The following is a 13,906-nucleotide window of genomic DNA, read 5'->3' as shown; positions in this document are numbered from 1 at the left end:
CCTTATGAACTAGTTCATTAAAAGAACAAACAGTCGAATAAGAAGTTACGAGGGCTTCTCATTATAGAACAATATAGGGCTTTTCTGGATCAAAATGATGAACTCGTGAAAGTAACTACATAGGACTTCTCAGTGATTAGAAATCCTAACACTTTATGTTTTTTCGTAGATGGTTCTTGGATATCTCCAAAGGAGAAGGCTGGAATTGGCTGGGCCCTGTATAATGGTGAAGCAAAAACTATATTGGAAGGCAAGGCAGCCATAGAACCAATCAACTCTCCATTAATAGCAGAGGCTGAGGCACTGAGACTGGCAATGATTCAGATGAGGAAACTAGTATACAACTCAGTAACTTTCTATGGAGGCTCATCTGAATTGTACGATACTCTTTCGAGGAATCTAAGCCTAGGATGCAACAACATCTTAAAAGGATCTCAGTGCCCAACTTATATGGAAGACATTGCAATTCTAGCAAGAGGAAAGGAGTACAACTTCCATTTCCAAAAGATTAAAAGGTCTTGTAATGTCATAGCTGACAAAGTAGCTAAAGAAGGTAAGATTAAAAACTCAACTTATATAGTAACCTGGAAAACAACAATATGTAATAGTTCTTCTGTTTAATATACAAATTTGACGACAAAAAAAACTACATAGGACTTCTCATTATAAAAATAAAACTATATAGGGCTTCTCTGGATCAAACTAATTACATCAGGTCGTTTGCAATTGTTCATGGTTTTAAAACTTTTAATTAACACTCTGATGTGCAATATAATATGTATAATTGCATGATATAGAAAACTTCTTTTGCCGACATATAGTTGATATCTACCAACAAAAAAAAAATTAAATTATAATCCTAAGATGACATAGTTGATATCACAATAAAAAATCATGAAATAGTTAATTTTTTTATATCTATGTATCTAGATAGGATAAATATAAGATAAACTAAAAAATAATAATTTGTATAAAAAATAATAAAGTTTTAGTCACATGCCGATGATTTCAATTAATTTGTATTATCATATATTTTTTGATATCAAACGAGTATTCTATTATTCAAATTTAAAGTGTATGGAAAACAAACTAGAATAGAATAATCAACATAATAAAATTCTCTATGGAATGATTGAGCAGTTATAACTAAAAATTAGAAATCGTATTTTTCAACCGTGGAACATATAAAATCTTGAATGCTTAAAATTATTTTTGAAGGATCATTATTTTTCAGCTCTGTTGAAAAATTTAGCCATGTATGAAGTTTTTTAATCATTGTGATCACGTTTTTGTGATCTATATCCCAAAATTCTAGAAAGTCGAATATTGCACCATATTCTCCATCGTCAAAATAAGTGATTTTAATTCTGATTACAAAGTTGGTTTTCAGCGTCAAAAGTTCCTTGTCCTCGATAGTTAGTTTCCTCCAGAGATGTATTTTCATACCCAACCGTTTGAGTCCATCATGCATCTACGAAACTAATGTTCTCCAGACATAGATTGGGAATCAGTGTTACTTGATGGATATGATGTTGCACGGACAATTACATTCGATGAGAATCATGCTTGACATTTTCTTCCGCGTGTCTGATTAGATCTTAAGAATCACCGTTTATCTTTCTAGAGATAATAGTTTATTGTGTACTTGCCACTTGTATTCACATGCCATTATATATTGACATTTGAGGATCGTTAGGATAACATTTTTTAACATGTGATATTAAAATATCTTAACATTAACTTTCTTTTTTAATTATTTCAGAGTGCCATAATATATATGGCTTCAACAATCAAATCAGAACACAATCGAAACCAAACATTCACCCCTAAACTTTATAATATTCCTACTACTGCTTACACTAAATTCATGGATGGTTCTTATCTTATCTTTATTTTCTTAATTATTTATTTTGTTTTGGCAAATTTGATGTGTTAATCGCTAAGAAAACCATTATTGTTGACCAATAAAACGATACGATATACATATGCATCTTTTATAAGAAAGGTGTTCATAATTCAAGGTGCATTAATTAGTTTGGCAGATATCATATTGAGCTAAACCTGTGAAATTTTTTAACGAGAATAAAAAGAGATATAACCAGACACTATTGATATATACGACCCATCCATTGCCCATAAACACAAGAAAACATACAAAATACTGGTTAATACGAACGAGACGTTTTTTGGTTTTCTGATTAGTTAGCAACGTTGTCAAACCCGACGGAGATGAGCAAGTCCTTCGCTACCAAAGTTGGTTATTTATTCGCTCCTACCTAGGGGCGGATCTAGGACTAACCAGGAATGCATAATTTTTTTCACTATATTTTATAATTAGATGGGGGTACTGTCATTTGATTAATCTCAATTGCTGAAGAAAAAAAAAATGAATGAGACAGGGGCACATGAGCCGTACGTCTCTTACTACGTCCGCCCCTGCAGTTGTACCCCTGATATCGTAACATACGGGTTATTCTTTTGTTAACTAAACGAATATTAGTCGACGGTGGTAAGCCGTTTTTTATATATAAAAGAATGGTGATTAGAAAATTTTCTCGAAGATGTTAACCACACCTTTTATTGTTATAAACTTCATCTTGTAAAAAAATTATGCCATGGGTTGATCCGGGGCATGATTTTACTTATTCCATGATGATAATTTTATTAACAAATATTCCATCCGTTTCATTTTAATTATAGGTTTATCGACAGAAATTAAAAATATGCGTCTGACGGGTTGTCACTAATAGCGTTAATATATCAGCGAGAAACATTTTACTCTGACTTCAGCCACTGTATAAACCAATCAGGTGGAATTTTTTTTATTAATTTTATATGTTTTACTCCAGCTACTGTTAAATCAAAGGTAAAATGACTCACTTTTTCCCTCATAGTTATGTGAGAGAAAAACAATTAACGCTAGATGTAACTCTTATTTTTATTGTATTTTATTAGTTTACTCTGAAACTTTTCCACCTTTTTACTCTACTTTATTTACTCTTATTTACTCTAGTATTTACCAATCACAACCTATATTTAATTTTATATATTTTCAAAATAAAAACATCATTACCTATACATTTAACTATATTATACCAATAGAAAAATAAATTAAAAAATATTGTTAATCAATTTTATATTAAAATTCTAAAACGACATTTATTTAGAAACGAAAATTTTACTCTAGAACAATAATTAAACTTCAACGAAAAAAGTACATACAAATACATATATAATCTAATTAAATGATGGTGGTTTAGTGGTTGAAGGATTAAACTTACTTACGTCTTAGATAGGCAAATCTTTCCATTTATATTTCATTTGTAATCATGTTAAGTATGATTTCAATCATTTTTGGTTATGCGTAAATGTTTTTAGGCTTCGAGATATTAGTGTAGACTTGGGATATAAGAATTGTTGGCTTCAATATATATTTTAAAACTTATTTAGAAATTTAGATATGCATTAAGTATTGTTTTTATAATAAAAACTGAATCTCAGCTCAAATATCCTTAATCGTAGATTTTATAAATATATATACACATACATATACAATAATTTTGAACAAAAAACATATATATATATTAAAAACTGCAGAAAGATAAGAAATTATTATCTGGTAATGGTTGGTGTAGTACTCCTGCAGGAATTGAAGGATCTTTCAAATGATGGGAGCACGAAATAGTCGATGTAGTTTATGTCATCTTCACGCGGAAGTGAAAGTCTTCATTTGGACAATGAAGAGTATGAAAAATCATAAAAGAATTTTCTTAATCGGTAAAAATGGTTTTGAAACCAAATGAGTGACCAGCGTTTGCAACATGTCTAAAAGAAGTCCAACGACAGAAAGAATGTTTCACAACAATCCAGATCATTCATGTTCCCATGACACAAAACACAAAGGCAAACAGTTTTGCACGAAATGCTTGCAGCCAATCACACCCTATTCAGTCTTTATTGACACGGAATCTCATGTTTGGTTAGCATAATTTTTTAAAATTTGTTTATGCTGATGACAAAAAAAAATACTAAACACAAAAAAATTTTAAAAGAATAAAGATGATAATTGCCAGAACCATCCAAACAAAAAAAAGGAATCAAATGAAATAACCACCGATAAATTCTCAAGTGTAAATTTTGCTAAAGACTCGTGAGAGTTAAGGCATCTCCAAACCTATATTTTTTTTTTTAACTCCAAACTTCATTTTGGAGTAAAATCTTTTCCAGCTCCACTCCATATTCAACTCCAAAATAGAGTAATGACTTATGTTACTCTATTTATTGAGTAATCTTACACATTCCTCTATTTTGGAGTTAAACTAATTTATTTATGAAATAGTCCTTTTAATTTTGAATGTTTTTATTTTATACTTAAATAATATTTAAAATGATACAATAATATGAAAATATGATATTACAAAATATATTCCACAAAATAAATTTAATAACTTTACATAAAAGATGACTAAACTAATAAAAATCAAAACTAAACATAAATAATAGAAAATAAATATAATAGAAAATAAGTGATTTAATAATCCGGTAAATTGCTTTTAGAACTACCAAGATCGGTGAAGTATTATTCAAACATAATAGATGAGTTTGTTTATCTTGTGGGTCAACATTTCGATTTGATATTATTTGTACTTGTTGAGCTTGATATATGCACAAACATTTGGATCATGTCTGAAATTCAAATTACAAAACAAAATTTTGTTTCCTTCTTTATGTTTTTTTTAATGCATAATTTTGTTTTTGAATTAGTAAAACTACCTATGATAAAAAAATTGCACCAATTGAAGTTGGAAGTCAAAGATAAAAAATCTCATTGTTCATTACGAAATATATTAGTTGATCATTTGAGGGAAAATATTCTAATGCTTATTACTAAAACAAAATATGATATCTTATATATTTTATGATTTCTTGTATTTTTAATAATAAATGTTTAATTTAAAATAAATATATATATTTTATGGAAGTTTGTAGACATAATATAGTGGAGGTTAATTGTTAAAATTTTATAGGTTGAAGTTATTACTAAATTATTAACTAAATAAAAAGGGAATCATTTGAAAATATTTCTTTGTGAAGTAAAAAAAATGGAGTAATACATTGGAGTAAATTTCAACTTTATTTTAGAGTTACACTATTTTGAAATTAAAAAATAGAGTAATACATCGAAATCGAAGATGTTCTTAGTAAAACAAAACACAATTGGAATTGTTAACTTGAGGATGTTATAATTGAGGATGTTATAAAAGCATTTTCAATGTAAAATTTTATTTTTTCTTTTAAAATAGAGTAAAAGAGAAAATGAAGTAAAATTGTTCTAATCTAACTTCAAATATCATTTCATAATGGAAAACTGAACAAACAAAAAATAAATTACTTTATTTATAGAGTAAATTTAATTATAGAATAAAATATGAAGTTGGATTAAAACATTTTTTACTCTAAAATTAATTTCACTCTATTTTAAAATAAAAAATAGAATAAGGTTAGAGATGCCCAGATAAAATTTAAAGTTAGGATAGAATTAAACAACATTATTTATGTAACTTTTGTCTTACACTATTTATGTTTTTGTGTGCGCTAAATTAAACTTATATATATAGTTTATTTTTCCAACTTGTATATATTACAAAACAACAGTGATTTTTTTTGGGGTCAAACTCAAAACAACAGTGATAAAAGTCATAAAACAGGGCAAGAGAAAGAAAATCAACAACACTTATCTGCAGGCCACCTTTGTCTTTTTTAAATAATTTTAAATATGAGAAATTCAAATAACTAAAAATCACCCACTTTCAGTTTTTCTATTATATTTATTGTTTATGAGTTCCTTTTGGTTTATTAGTATTTCTCCCATTGGATTCCAGCTAAAAACACAAATTTCTATATATGCCACAAAATATTACTTTCTCCAAGTTAAAAATATAAATTTATTGTGAGGTGTATAATAATAACGCAAATAAATTTCCTTTTCACGAAATTTTTTTATTTTCGAGATTACTTAATTTATTCAGTATTAAATTATAAACGATCAGGAAAAAGTTAGGAAGGAATGAACTCAAAGCCTGAAACAAAATCTATTAAAATACGTAATGTTTTTTAAATCTTGATATTTCCAAATTCATAATCAAATATAGTCATTTTTTTTCTTTCTAAACCACACAACATAAATAAATCTAATTTCCTCCACTTTCCTCTCAAGCACTTCCTAATTTAATTCTTATAATTTCCAGTCTTTATTTTTTTATAAATAAAAAGAAAATATTTTATGGATGAATTTCTTCATCTTTGAATTTTTATCTTGTATCCTTTAAAAAAAAATATTCTTGTTGTTTTGAAAATAAAATAATATTCTTGTTCTTACTTTTGTATTTGCTTATTTAATTTGTTGAATGGTTCAGGCTTTGGATTTAGAAAATTAAATCTTCTTATATCCCCAATTTATTTAAAGTTTGTCAATTACAAGAAAGAAAGAAAAAAATTATTCGTTCTTGATATGGAGACTACCAGAGAAGTTGTTAAGACAACCGGCGGCATCGACGGTGGCCTTACGGTAGTGAGATCCAACGCGCCGTCGGAGTTCCATATAGCTCCAAAGTCAGAAACTTCAAATCCACGTCCAACCTCCGTCGCTCCTTCACTTCAACCGCCTCAAAACTCCTTTGCTTCGACCGGGCCGCCGCCGGCAACAGAAGGTTTTTCCACCAGACAGATGAAGAAGAAACGTGGACGCCCTAGGAAGTACGGACACGACGGAGCGGCGGTGACGTTATCGCCGAATCCAATATCTTCAGCCGCACCAACGACTTCTCACGTCATCGACTTCTCGGCAGCTGAGAAACGTGGCAGAGTGAAACCAGCAACTGAAAGGTCCTTCGTCAGGACAAAGTACCAAGTCGAGAACTTAGGTAACAATGAACTCAAGATTAATCTTTTTTTTTTGTCTTAAAATTGTGTTACTGAATCTGAGTTCTCGTGACTCAAAGTTCAAAAGATAATTTTTTGGGATCTTTCTAGTTTAAGCTAAAACATGTAAAGAAAAGCTTCTATCTTAAGTGGGACCGCTTTAACTTAGCACATCTTTTTGTCCGTACACACATGGCCATCTACGTATACACATACATACCAAAACAGCGTATATTACATCATGTATTATTTGTTGTGGTTTTGAAGGTGAATGGGCTCCTTCCTCTGCCGGCGCTAATTTCACGCCGCATATAATTACGGTCAACGCAGGCGAGGTCAGGAGAATATGTTTATATTTTTTATATATAAGTTTGTATTTTATGAAATGGACCAAGTGATGATGGTTAACTTAGGACGTAACGAAGAGGATAATATCGTTTTCTCAACAAGGGTCTCTCGCTATTTGCGTTCTCTGCGCTAACGGTGTCGTTTCAAGTGTTACACTTCGTCAGCCTGATTCATGTGGTGGTACATTGACATACGAGGTACGGTTTCAGACCCGGAGAATAGGTGAAAATAGACCAAACCGGGGAGAAAACAAACCCAAATTTTTGAAATAAACCGATAAAATATCATATTAACACACACAAATGAAAACAAAAACCAAACGTGTCTAAACCGTAATGAGATTGCGTATCTATAGTTGTCTCTTTTCGTTAATCTTTTGTGTGTTTTTCATTCAAGGGTCGATATGAGATACTATCACTGTCGGGATCATTCATGCCAATCGACTCGGACGGGACACGGAGCAGAACAGGAGGAATGACAGTGTCATTAGCTTGTCCTGATGGACGTGTAGTAGGAGGTGGAGTCGCTGGCTCGCTGGTTGCAGCCACTCCTATCCAGCTGGTCGTAGGAAGTTTCATAGCTGGAACAAACCAGCAACATCAGAATCCAAAGAATCAAAACCACAGCTTCACGCCGTCTCCAATACCAACCATTCGTCCCACGTCATCTTCTCTCCAGATGGACACCACCTCTAGATTCTAATCCACAACACAAGCCCTCTCATGACTTTCACACCACCTTAACTTGACCTCTTCCTTGGTTTTGTAACTTAGGATTGTTTTTTCAACTTTTTTTATTCGGTTTCTTGAATGTAGTAGTAATAGAAGTTGAATCAATGATTAGAACCTTCAACCCAACTACAACCGTGTGTCTTACGCAGTTTCTTCTCTTCCATCATCGCTCTTACGTTTCTCGCATCATCCCATCTACCAACAGAAGTATAGATATTAGCAAGATGCGAAAGATAACCAGAAGGATCACTCTCCAGCTCAACGCAGTGTCTACACGCTATCTCCCCAAACTCAACGCTGTTATGTAACCCGCTAGCTAAAAGCAACGCTCCCCAAACTCCAGCGTTCGGCTTCATCGGCATCCCCTTGATCACCTCATAAGCCTCCTCTAGCCTCCCGGCTCGTCCCAGCATATCCACCATTACCCCGTAATGATCAGCAGAAGGCTCCACGTTGTGTTCTTTCATTGAATCAAAGCATTTGTAGCCGTCTTGAACACGACCTGAATGGCTACACGCTGATAATAGCCCTGTGAAGGTTACTTGGTTTGGAAGAATATTCTTTTCGATCATCTCGCTAAACAAACGGTTTGCTTCTGCGGCTAAACCGTTTATCCCGCACCCGGTGATCATTGCTGAGTAAGAAACCGTATCCTTTTTGTTTAGACCGTTGAATAGTTTAAACGCCTTGTCAAACTCTCCACCTTTCATGTAAAGATCTATCAGAGAAGTGCTTAAAAGATCATCCATTTGGATTCCATGTTCGGTTATATAAGACTCAACCCATGTACCAAAGCTTGCATCACCCAACTGCGAGCTAGCTGAGACGACGCTCGAGAGGGTGATCTCATCTGGCTGAAGACCAACACCAGAGTTAGCTTCAAGCATCTGAGAGAATACCTTCAGAGCGTCCTTCGGCTTACCGTTTTGTGCATAACAAGCTATCATCGCATCGTAAACTAGTTTGTCCTTCTTGAACATCTGTCTGAAAAGCTCCTCAGCAGACTCAACGTCGCCGGATTTTGTGTACCCTGAGATCATTGTAACACAAGAGAGGCTACTCTTATCCGGCATTGCGTCGAAGCAGGTTCTCGCCAGCTTCGTTTCACCGCAGTTCACGTAACCGCCGATCAAAATATTCCAAGAAACCGTGCTTTTCAAAGGCATTGCAAGAAACAAAGAGCGCGCGTTGCTCATGTCACCTCTTTTAGCATAGCTGGAGATGATTAGATTCCATGAGACAACGTCCTTTACTGGAATCTCGTCGAACACTCTGCGAGCTTCCTCTAAATCCCCACTCTCTAGATAGCCGTGTAACAGCGAGTTCCAAGAAACTATGTTCTTGTCCCTAATCTCATCGAAAGCCTTCTTTGCCATGTCGATGTAACCGAGCCTTGAATACAAACCTACCAGACCTGTCTGAACATAGACACAACCGCATAACCCGCTTTTGACAGCCTGAGCGTGAACCGAGTTACCATCAGCCACGCTCTCTATCTTCCCGCAAGCTCTCAGCACTGAGGTTACAGCGTGTGAGCTTGGGGGAATCCCAGAGTTGTTCATCTCGATGTACGAGGTTACAGCTTCTTTGAACTTCCTGTGCTGGCTCAAGAACCTGACGAGACATCCCCAGGAGAAAGTTGAAACCTTTGAGCTCTGAAACCCCTTGAGGAGGATTCGTTTGACGTAGCTTACGATGGTCCGAGAGAAGTCTTTTGTGAAGTGGAGCGTTTGGTGGATTAAGATGGGTTCGAGATGGTTGTGGCGGTTCAATAGTAACTGGGCATGGACTTGCTTGGTCTGTTCAAGTACTAAGCTTTTGTGAAGGAAGAATCTCAGCCTAGAATCCATCATTTGAGAAGAGCTACCTAAAGATCAAATCTTTTTGAAATTTCGATTCAAAGTCTGAACCTTTGCGATCGTACCTCATTGGACACAAAACGTTGGAAAATGAATAGACGAAAGCTTACGATTTGGAAGTGAAACCACATAAGACGATCGAAGAAGCTTTGCTTGAGAGAGATTTGAGAAAGGGAGTAGAGGCGTTTTGAGAGAGCTATGCTGATCGGCGACTTATGGTGGATGCGTCGGCGATAGCGAACCTGTTTGGGGGTTTTGGCTAATTTGCACAAGAAGATGCTTTCTAATATACTCTGGCTTAGACAGAGGCTTCTGTTCTCATTTTTTAAAAAATTATTTTCTCATAGCATGGAGAAACAACTAAAACATTAAGATTACATAAATAAAACGCTTATCAAAACCTTTTGCTTCATATGTTTTCTGTGTGTTTGTGTCTCTTGTTTGAACTTAGTTTCCAGAGATTTCTCTTCTTTCCATTAGTTTTGTTTACCAAGAGTAGTCATAATGTTCACTGGTTCATCCTATAATGTCCCCATCTTCTTAATAAAAGCAGATGAAAGTTAAAAAAAAAAAAAAAATCTCATTCATATGATAATATTTCATCAAAGATCAGTGGCAGCAAAAGTATATATAGTCTAGTAATACATCAGCTCGCTCACTGGTTGTAGCCACAACGTCAAAGAGTAGCAGTTGCACTATGTACTGCTTATTTTATTGTTCTCTAGATAGTATAGAGTTTGAGTTACAAACCAATACCGGTTAGCTAGTTACAAATACATATGTAACAATCTATAAAAATATAGTACAGCTTTTTTATAAGTAATAAACTGCCCTTATTCTTTGAGATTGGAGCAACACAAACTAAATATTATGTGCCACGCTCAGAAGTAAGTGTAGTATGGTTAAATCTCATTGCGTACATACCAATATGTTCCATAACTTTCTCGTTCTCCTCAAGATTTTCCCAATAAACTGAGCTATACAGGATTCAATCAAGTTAGACGACGGAATAAGACTCGTTCTCACCGGTGATATCCCGGCGAAAGAAACTCCGGTTTCATGATCTCTCTTTCTAAGGTAGAAGCTTCTACTTCCTATTTCTCCGATTATTTCTCTTTTATCCAAACCTGAAAAATTACATCAAACTATGTATATTTTATTATTTTTCAGAAAATTATGTATATTTTATTATTTTTCTGAAAAATGGAAAAAAAAAATTTTGGATCAGTGTTGTGTTATAGCTTACACTGGATGCTGAAATGAGACTGATGTAATTCAAAGGCAGCACCTTGATCGAGTTTTGGAGTCCTTCCTTCTTTGCGATAATTATCCAAGACGAGCTTGATGGTTTCTTCCACGTTGTAACTCAATTTAACCATTGTTCTTACAGGTCCAGGACTCCCTTCTACTGCTACGTTGATTACTACTTTTCTTGTTTCTCTTTTATTACCCTATTAACATAACATTGTTAAATAGAATTTTCTAACATAAAATATTCCGTGCTTTAAAAGTGCGGATTAAAACCTAGTTACCTTATTAAATTATGTCCAAAAGAGTACATTCAAGGGCTAAATGGTAATATTTGAAACTATCATGCTAAAATCACAAGATCTTAAACCTTGTGGACTATATGTAGAATTGTTATACATAAATGACATCATGAGTTTGACTTGAAAATTAGTAAAAACAGAAATAAAATTACTGCACGAAAAACAGAGTCTCTGACCTCTTGATTGGTCGGAAAAGGAGACGACGGCGAAGAGAAGCCTAATAACGACGGAGAAGAAGCCATAACCTCAGAGCGAATCCTTGGCAAGTAGACGATCGGGTCTGATTCTTCCGTCGGTAAACCGCTCATCACTGGCGATGGTTGCCGCATGCAATTACCGTATCCGTCACGGCGACGATTGAGATTCGACTCTGAGAAACTTCGCTCAAAAACCTGATTAGTATGTTTCGAACCATGCTGGTCAGAAACGTATCGGGACGCCGTCCGTTTCGTCCTGAGGCTACGACCTCCGTTTCCGACCGGAGTTGGAACTCTTCTCCGGTGAATAGAATTTGACATTATGATGAATTGAGATGAGTTTGCTTGAGGAGACGGAAGAATAATGAAACTGAGAGGCTCTGGTAGGTTGCTTGGCAAAGAAGCGAAGTGAGGGATTCTCTCCGCTTTACTCTTCTTTTATTTGTGTGTTGTTTATAATGGTTTTTGTTCTTTCTAGTTTACATAGAAGTAAGTGACTTTTAGCATTTTAAATTCCAGCCGACCAAAAAAATTGCGATTAAAGGGGTTTAGTGTAATTCGGACGTGGTTCATGTACTATGATATTTCTTGTTACACTTGATAAAAATGATTTTATTTTTCAGAATAGTTATTTATTATTTTTCCTGTCGACATTATAATATTATACTAGGTAAAGATCCGCGCCTTGCGCGGGATAAACATTATATATAAAAATTATTTTATATATTATATATTTATAACATATTATGAAATAATAAATATATATTGAATAATTAAAAAGTCATTATCTATTACTTATATAATTAAATTATTGCGAATATATAAATAAATTTTATAGATCAAAAAATATTTTTTTATATTTGATATGATATATAATTAAACTTAAATGATAGTAACATATATATGATCTATTTTAATATTAATATTTATTAAAGGATGCTTTTTGCTCATATTTTTAATATACCAAAAATTCTAAATTAGTGATAACAAAATTTTCACTTTGGGATTAATGGTTTAAGTAATTTATAATATTTTAAAAAATTAAGTTGTCAATATTTTTTTCAAATTTTTTATCAAAAAAATGTTCAAAGTAAATTTCAAAATTAAGATATTTATGTATTTTTATATAGCATATAGTTTAATTTAAAATGATACATATATTTATATATCTTTTATTTTTGATACTTATTAAATGAGACTTTTAACTTATATTATTTTTTTAATTATTTGTATCATGTCATAACAAAAGTTTTAAATCATAGATCACAAAATTTGAATGTGAAACTTTTAACAGTTTTAGTAATTTATACTCGTTTTTAAAAATTTAAAATATAATATATAAATAATTTTTTAATTTTTATTATATGGTTACTATGATTGTTTAATTTATTTTAATATCTTAAAATTAAGCAAATATAATTATAATACATAATTATTTTTATCAAATCTTTATTATTCAAAATCATTAATTGTCATATATACTTTAGCAACATTAGGTAATTCCGTAATCTTATTTAAGGAAATAATAAAGCACATTAATAATGTATTTATTGTAGTTTAATAAAAAGTTTATTATATATTTAGATGGACCAACCTATTTCTCTAAAGATTCTAAAAATCATTATAGTGATGACACGTAGCTACAAAAAAATATTACAATGCTTCTCAAATACTATATAGGGGATGATACCTTACGTATTATTTTATTAATAATGTGGAAATGCTTATATAATGGTTGTATTGTATTCAAGAAAACTGTAGCAAAACTATTACTAAAAGATGATAGAATTTATGAAGCCCAAAACATTTAAATTATCTTTAATAAAAGGCGTTAAAAGTAATACTACAGTTTTGTCACTGCATCGTTTTGAAGATTAACTTCGGAGTTCGGAGTCTCTTACCTTTTCACAATTCCAAAGTGTTTATACAGGAAACAAAACTCTTGGATTCGTAGAAACTAGGTTCGTGTCCGCGCTACGCGCGGATTATATGATTGTATATATTTTATAAAAAATATATTGAAAATATGAATTTGTTTCACAAAAGCCCATAAAACTATAAATTATGATGTAAAAAGATGGCGATACATATTGTATTTTTTATGGTAAATTTTGTTTTTAATTTTAACTTCAGAGTTTTCAATTTTAAAATATATTTTTTTTTCATTGACAATAAATAGAACACTCATTTTGTTTTTGTAATAAATAAGCATTATATACTCAAATTTTAGGAAGTTAGTAGTACAAACTTTTTTCTGTGCTTTTTACTTATTAATATTCTAAAGTATTTAGTAGTTATAT

The 13,906-nt window shown here is 32.3% G+C and overlaps 2 protein-coding genes across 2 annotated transcripts; one reads left to right on the top strand and one right to left on the bottom strand.

Annotated features, from left to right (window-relative positions):
- Positions 1–625: 625 nt before the first annotated feature.
- Positions 626–8,126, top strand: LOC103860329 (AT-hook motif nuclear-localized protein 2). Its single transcript, XM_009137920.3, has 4 exons — positions 626–6,923; positions 7,189–7,256; positions 7,335–7,466; positions 7,666–8,126. The coding sequence occupies exons 1-4, from the start codon at positions 6,512–6,514 to the stop codon at positions 7,969–7,971; spliced, it is 918 nt and encodes a 305-aa protein (XP_009136168.1). The 5' UTR covers positions 626–6,511; the 3' UTR covers positions 7,972–8,126.
- On the bottom strand, positions 7,511–12,347 carry LOC103860338 (pentatricopeptide repeat-containing protein At4g22760). Its single transcript, XM_009137931.3, is given in 4 exon segments — positions 7,511–9,880; positions 10,784–10,986; positions 11,106–11,310; positions 11,586–12,347. Coding segments are annotated over 4 exon segments (2,529 nt in total). The 5' UTR covers positions 11,928–12,347; the 3' UTR covers positions 7,511–8,101.
- Between the last annotated feature and the right edge of the window lie 1,559 nt (positions 12,348–13,906).

Source organism: Brassica rapa, chromosome A01, assembly GCF_000309985.2.
Source record: "Brassica rapa cultivar Chiifu-401-42 chromosome A01, CAAS_Brap_v3.01, whole genome shotgun sequence".
Classification (NCBI taxonomy): Eukaryota; Viridiplantae; Streptophyta; class Magnoliopsida; order Brassicales; family Brassicaceae; genus Brassica; species Brassica rapa.
The sequence above is the reverse complement of the archived record's forward strand: the minus strand, read 5'-3'. Positions and strand labels throughout refer to the sequence as shown.